The sequence below is a fragment of the Protomyctophum parallelum genome (assembly GCF_964188405.1).
Source record: "Protomyctophum parallelum genome assembly, chromosome: 16".
Lineage (NCBI taxonomy): Eukaryota > Metazoa > Chordata > Actinopteri > Myctophiformes > Myctophidae > Protomyctophum > Protomyctophum parallelum.
Window position 1 is genome coordinate 37,037,728 of NC_139711.1, and position 6,999 is coordinate 37,044,726.

A 6,999-nucleotide genomic window follows, 5' to 3' on the forward strand; every position below is an offset into this window, starting at 1 on the left:
TGATAATTAAATAATTACATGGGTTACATTCAGTTAGCCTATACCTGCAAGTCATACGGCCTTTATGTAGAGTCCAAAATGTATATTCAATTTCAATTTTGCTATATATACTTTGAGAATAGGCTAATGTCCATGATTATGGCTCATTACAAGTGTCAATTGTCCTTGACTCGCCAGATCATAAAAACCATGCACTGTTTGTAGGGGGGGAAATAATTTAGAACGTGAAATATGGGGCTCGTTCGCTCAAATGACTGCGGGAATAAATGTCTGTTAAATGGTGATAATGTAAAATATTACAACTTATACAACTTAATTTTAGATGTTCTTTTAAACTTAATATCAGAAATAAATGTAATGAAACTGCGGTTATAAGGCATATAGCGTCAATGGAAACGACCGGACCATCTGAATATTCTGAATCTGATGTAAGTTCTACTCTGATTAACATCTTGAAATAAGCTGCTAAAATGCTAAATTACGACATTTTCAGGAAGCTTCCACTCTTCGTTTCACGTCAGGCCTAGCAGGCCTACACTCAACAGATCTATGCCATATTTCCCACAAAATCCACGCAAGCGAACAAAAAATAATGGACAATGGAATGGGACTAATGCACACCCATGGGGGTGTTTGCATTTCAGCGATATAAAATAAAAACAGCCTGTATATTTATATCAGATGTCTCCGTACATGCAGGCATGGAGAGGAGGGACCGTGATGCGTGCACCGTGCACGTGGTATACTGGGACCGTCGTCTTCAATATCCATCTGCGAAGCAGCGCATAAAGAGCATCATTGTCGCTGGAGGTGACCTTTGGGGAGGGATGGGGGATTACGCATCTGGCAAGACACATTTGAGGTATATAGGCACTAGGCCCATGGAGTCTCCGTTCAACGGGAATGGTATAGGCCAGTGTTTCCATCGTGTTAAACGTATATGCATGCATGGCACGCGGGCAGCGATCAGAGTGGCCAACTGGCCACGTAGGCTGTTTCTTCTGCAGAGTGCGGCGCAAAGTTGAACACCAAGTTGGGCGTTAAAGTTGCGCACTGCAGCGCACAGTTAAAACTTGGGCGTTGAACGAATGGACAATCAAACTTATACTGAAACTGGCATATACGTTCGATGCCCTGCATGTGTTGACTGAGGACACAGTTTGCAGCAAACACATTTCTCGTGGATGCTCAAAGCCGTCAGCAAACTGTTTGCTGACGGCTTTGAGCATCCACGAGAAATTGTCAAACAATGCAGGGAATTCGGGTCATATTCCTCGCAGATCGCAACTGCAGGGTCGGGGCCTGTTTGCAACTTTTCAGTTATCCTATAAGGTTTTCATTTCCAATGCCATGTCAATTCCACTTGTATAGGCCTATAATAGGGGACTTTACCTTTACACGTTTTTCTGTTGCGAAAATAAGGTGAGTTGGCTCTAATCAGCCTATATAGGCGCATCACTGCAGGTGCAGGCTATAGTGTGTCTGCAAACAATCGCAATGTGAACTTGTTTCTCCATTAGGCCAGTAAAATGTAGCCTCGGTGACACAAGGCCTTCTTAACCCTCGGATACTCCTGTCCTTGTGTTGACACACTCCGCTAAGGTCCCTGTCAGTTCACCCTGCCCGGGAAATACAGTCATTAATCATTGTTTGACAGGCCCGTTTGGGAAGGAAGCCTTAGCTACAAGACAGCTTCACTGTAAAGCACTGATTTGGACTGGCATAGTGGCAACTTTGTGGTAAAGATATATTGTATTATATTCATTTTGAGAGAGAAACATGAAACAGAACAGTTTGCTATAGTGGTGCATGCCCTAGCAGATTATTTTTGCTGCAGGTGGCGAAAAGGCCAGGGTATCCTTTTTTCCTTTCTTTTTGAGGGGCGCTCCTATAAGGTTTAATGTTTGTCTTTAGTTCAAAGTTTGTTTAGTAAACGCATTGACAATGATGAATATTTACGTCATAATGTGTCGTTTACGTCATATTGTCTCTTTATTGTTAATGGCGTTTAATGTGCTGGCACCGTTTGTTTTACATCAGCATTACATCACCTAATCAACCTAAGATAGACTTTAATATATTAGCGCCCCTCACTTCACACGGGTGTGATTTATTTTTAAATTTACAGAGCTGATGTAAATAATCCAAATTTGGGGGCATATAGTCTTCTATGGAAATTTCGGAATAATTTTCGTTAACCCTATAGGAGATCAATGCCGATCAGATGCCGCTTTTTCAGATGTTATTGGATGGCAAGAATTGTTGAAATGCAGTCTGTAAATTTGAGTTAGCCATATCATGTAAACTGACAAACCCGCGTCTTTCAACATCATTCAGTGTCCAACCAAAGTGATAAACAATACATTTTTGTTGATGATATTGTTATAATCTGACTGACACTGTGTGTGTGTGTGTGTGTGTGTGTGTGTGTGTGTGTGTGTGTGTGTGTGTGTGTCGTGTGTGAGTGTGTGTGCGCGCGTGCGTGTGTGCATTTATGCATGTATAAATATGTATAGCCTATATGTATATTAAAACTCGTAATAAAATGTCAAAACAAGAATGGCATCAAGTTATATAGCAATGCCTGATATGTTTTAATATTTGGTTTCGATCTAAACAAACAATTTACACAATAGAAAATAGGTACATTTCAATATGAATTCGCTGCATGGTCAGTCCGTTCCTGCCATTGTTTTCAGGTTGAGATAGGCCTACTACAACAATACTGTACACAAGCCCACACTATGTGCTCAAAAGTGCTGAAAAACTCACCGTTACAAAGACAGCGAGAGGGGGGAAACGGTAACAGAGTAATTTGAAAAGTCAATGAAAATGCTTATTTCCAAATCATTGCAGAGGTAGGAAGACGCATATAATAGAAGGCCTGAACATTCTGCAAACAATGTTCTGGTGATGTCAGCACTATTATACCAGCAAAAAGTCATATTTTCACTCTAGAAAACACAAGGCAGTTCATTTCGGTGACATTGGTTGAGCTGATGTGCAGTTTATATACTCAGCCACTCCCTTCCCTTCATATTAGTCATTATCGCGTTGATTTCCAGAGGAATTAAAAAATAAATAGTTTCTCACTGATTCCCGGCACAAGCGGAGAGTGTCCACGCGGGTAAGCAGTACGCGTAGGGATAGTAGTAGGACGGCTGCAGGGAGAGCAGCGGGGGGCGCAGCAGCTCTCCGGGGCTGTACTGTCTCTGGTCGTCCCGGACCAAAACCTTCACCGCCACTTTCTTTGCCGCCGGGGCGGACGCCATCAAATCGGCGGCCATCTGGCGCCGTTTCGTCTTGTACCGGCGGTTCTGAAACCATATCTTGACCTGGGTCTCCGTGAGCTTCAGCGAGGCGGCGAGGTCCGCTCTCTCGGGGCCGGAGAGGTACCGCTGGTGGTTGAACCGCCGCTCGAGCTCGAACACTTGCGCGTGGGAGAAGGCGGCTCGCGAGCGCTTTTTCCTCTGTTTGGGCTGATCGGAACTTTTATCGCAACTGCCCTCGTCGAGGTTGTTGGGATCTGAAAGCAGTGGGGAAATGATACGAGGTGTTCAGACTCAGAGGGTGTTTCCTGTGGCAGATTATATACACTGAACAACAGCGGCATGCTATATGCAAATTATTACTCGAATTCAATGAGAAATAGGGCCAATGCAAGATAAAGCCCCATATGCCTATACAATTAGTTATATGGCTACAATCAGTGAAAACAACCACGACATGCTCCCGATTTGATTAAATAAAACGTGAAAGAACTGTGGTTGTCGTTCAACAGGCTGTCTGGCGATGTCGATGAGCCATACTTTCGTGCGTAAAAATCCACAGTAAAATGCAATATGATGTCGAATCTCGAATAGCCAACCAGAATGTATCGTTCCAATAGCTAGCCTACATAAAGTAAACAGGCCTACACCAAAACATAATAAACAACTTACTGACATTTACACCAATAAAGGCTATTAGCGTATATGATCATTGTGTATTTCACTTACCCGAAACACTGGGCTCACAGTCACTGAGACCCTTTGGGTTGTCGACTGCCGTGGATTCGTGGTCCGTCTCTTCCAGAACGTCCGAGGCCGGGTCTACGTCTTTCTCTGATTTACAGACGGCAGTCGTCTTGCTGTCATTGTCGTCGCTCAGACCCGAGTCCGAGTCGTAACTTTTCTGGTCGCTGGGCTCGCAAGCCCCTTCATCGCTCCTACACGCAGCGGCAAAGTCCTCCGGCGCATTGTTCATTTCCCCAAATATTTTCCAACACGCGCTCTTGGAGAAGCACATATCCAAATCTGGCAAGTGTCGACTGTCTTCTTTTTTGTTCAAAATGGCTTGGATGGAAAAAGGCATCAATGAGTTACTACGAACGGCCATTTTCAAAAACAAAAAAGCTGTCCGTATATTAATAAGTGTCAGCCGGAGCGATGTCAATTCATCCACATTTTATTCCTCGCGCAGCGCTGCTTTTCTTCATCCACAGTTGGTCTCCTCATTGCACACTCGCAGGAGAAGCGTTTGAAAGTTTTTTGCATATCCCAAAGTCCGATGCTCGTTCTCCGCAGCGCGCTAGTCTGCCGTCAGCCTCGGATCACTCCCGTTTCCTTTCCTTTTCACCCAGTTCTACCATCCAGCCTCACCTGGGACTGACAGGGACTCCTCTCTCATTCCCATTGGATAAGAGCAGGGGGAAGCCGCGTGGCGATTGGTCACTATAAACGACGTCCCACTGTGGCATGTCAGAACAATAAATAAGTCTTCTTTTAAAGTTTAACCCTTCATCGTCCAAACAATTCGGCGAAGTATCTAATGCGTATAATACTGTGATGAATTTTCGTTGCTGACATTTTGGGCACCATTCAGTGGCTCACAACAAAATCAGCCTCACCTATAGGCCCAAACCACTATTGGGCTTCAATGTATTAATCAATTGGCATGTTTGAGAGCAAATCCAGATTAAAAGGTAAGGCTTTGTGATGTGATTTATTTATTTGGCATGCATGTTGTTGATGTGCATAAAATATTGGACACATGGAAAATACAAAACATGTCAGACGTCAGCTGCAATATCTTATAGTGCTGTCTCTTTCAATGTTTCAGAGGGCATGCACATGCCTTAATTGGGTTCCGATACAGCTCGTAACCTTTCAACGGATTTATCACCATCTCTCTTGCATCTTTGCTGCTACACTAAAATAATCAAACCTGCATGCTTTAATCACACATCCACACTCATCAACTGCTCGAAGTTTGAAGAAGCACAACTTTAATCGACGTGCAGAACTGCAGGTCAACCGTCAAGTGCACGTAGGCTACGGTATTTGTTTAAGCAATATTTGCTGTGAATGCATGCATGCATGACGTTACGTTATGAAGACAACTATAAAATTGAAAAGCTGCGCTGCACATATCAAAGTATTTGTCTTTACAGTTAAAATGTTATGCCACAACTAACTCTACCAACTACGCAATAACTTGAATACGCATGGATTCACTTTTTTCACGTTACTTATAGGCTATAGCTGTTTATTATATACAAGATATGATTGCGACTATACAGCTAAAACAATTAAGCTATTGACTTGTGAAATTGATTTTAAACAATCACCTACGATACGCTTATTTTATGAAAATATCAGATGCATCGTGGTTATGATGATAATAATAATAGTAATAATAATAGCCTAATTATGGGCAAATATGCAAACCATTATAAATTATAATTTCAATAACATGTAAAATTTGACTTGGATGTGAGCATGACTGTATAATATTTAACATGATTACATGAGCTATCATACAAGTAATATCGAAGTATACAGCGATAAGGGATTTAAACAGGATAACCTGATGGCGTTGATCTCTGAAGTAGAATTTATTTTGTAGTTTAATTTTATATTATTAGTGAAATGGCGCAATACTGCCATAACATTAACCAGATTGTTTCCAGAGATTTGCCGAAATTAACTTCTGTATATAGGAAAAAAAACAGCTTTCTTTCTCCCATTTCCCGGGGGGTTAGCCTATATTTGTAAAAGTTGAATTTGCCTTTCTTTAAAATAAATGATGGCCAGCCAGGATTTAATCTGGGCCGGGCTGTTCGTGTCATTTCAGATCTGAAGAGAACATTAGCAGCACATTTATCCTGACATATAGCCTATACGGCATAGCACTTGAATTTCATTATGCCTGCATATTTAAGATATTAAAAAGGTCTTAGAACTTGCAGATTGGCTGCTTTGAATATTTTTGAAAATGTTTGAAAAAACAAACAAAAAAGCATAAGGGCATATAGTCCTATATGTTTTCTTCAGCAACTTGTAACAAATAATGATGATCTTTAAAGGTATAGTTTAAGTTTATGCCAATGATGGAATACGTAACCTCTAAACAAACATCAGGCAAACTGTTGCATGCAAACATTATACCATCTAGTGGCCACTGGCCGCCGAACATAATAACCTCCAGCTTACGATTGATTTATTATTGACATTTAGCTGATCGAGCACAAATTGACAATTTGAATTTCCAGGTAATGTATCAATTTATTTCCAGTGCTCTAAAATAGAATAAAACGTATTGTGTTAATTCATATTAACATGGTCTTAGTTATTCCCCCCCCTTTCCCCCTCAAACCCTTTTCATTGCAAACATTCAGTTGTCGTATCACAACTCACAAGTAGGCCTATTTGTTAGCCAAAATAAAATAATAAAATAAAATGTTCAATATCCAAAAATTGCTAGGCCTATAGGTGACTTAATGTCCAGCACACATACAGTATTTGTGTGTAACACACACACACACGCACGCACGCACGCGCGCGCACACACACACACACACACACACACACACACACACACACACACACACACACACACACACACACACACACACACACACACACACACACACACACACACACACACACACACACACACACACACACACACACACACACACACACACACACACACACACACACACACACACACACACAC

The 6,999-nt window shown here is 41.7% G+C and overlaps 1 protein-coding gene across 1 annotated transcript; it reads right to left on the bottom strand.

The window, feature by feature from the left end:
• Window positions 1-2,597: 2,597 nt before the first annotated feature.
• Window positions 2,598-4,622, bottom strand: nkx3-2 (NK3 homeobox 2). Its single transcript, XM_083786197.1, has 2 exons — window positions 3,999-4,622; window positions 2,598-3,526 (listed from the first exon to the last, which is right to left on the bottom strand). The coding sequence occupies exons 1-2, from the start codon at window positions 4,375-4,377 to the stop codon at window positions 3,090-3,092; spliced, it is 816 nt and encodes a 271-aa protein (XP_083642323.1). The 5' UTR covers window positions 4,378-4,622; the 3' UTR covers window positions 2,598-3,089.
• Between the last annotated feature and the right edge of the window lie 2,377 nt (window positions 4,623-6,999).

What these genes read in the sequence shown, in the direction of transcription:
- nkx3-2 (XM_083786197.1), bottom strand. Translation starts at nt 4,377, where the DNA reads ATGGCCGTTCGTAGTAACTCATTGATGCCTTTTTCCATCCAAGCCATT. An exon ending in CTGTGAGCCCAGTGTTTCGG is followed by an intron (nt 3,527 to 3,998) that starts GTAAGTGAAATA and finishes CACTGCTTTCAG; the next exon opens with ATCCCAACAACCTCGACGAG.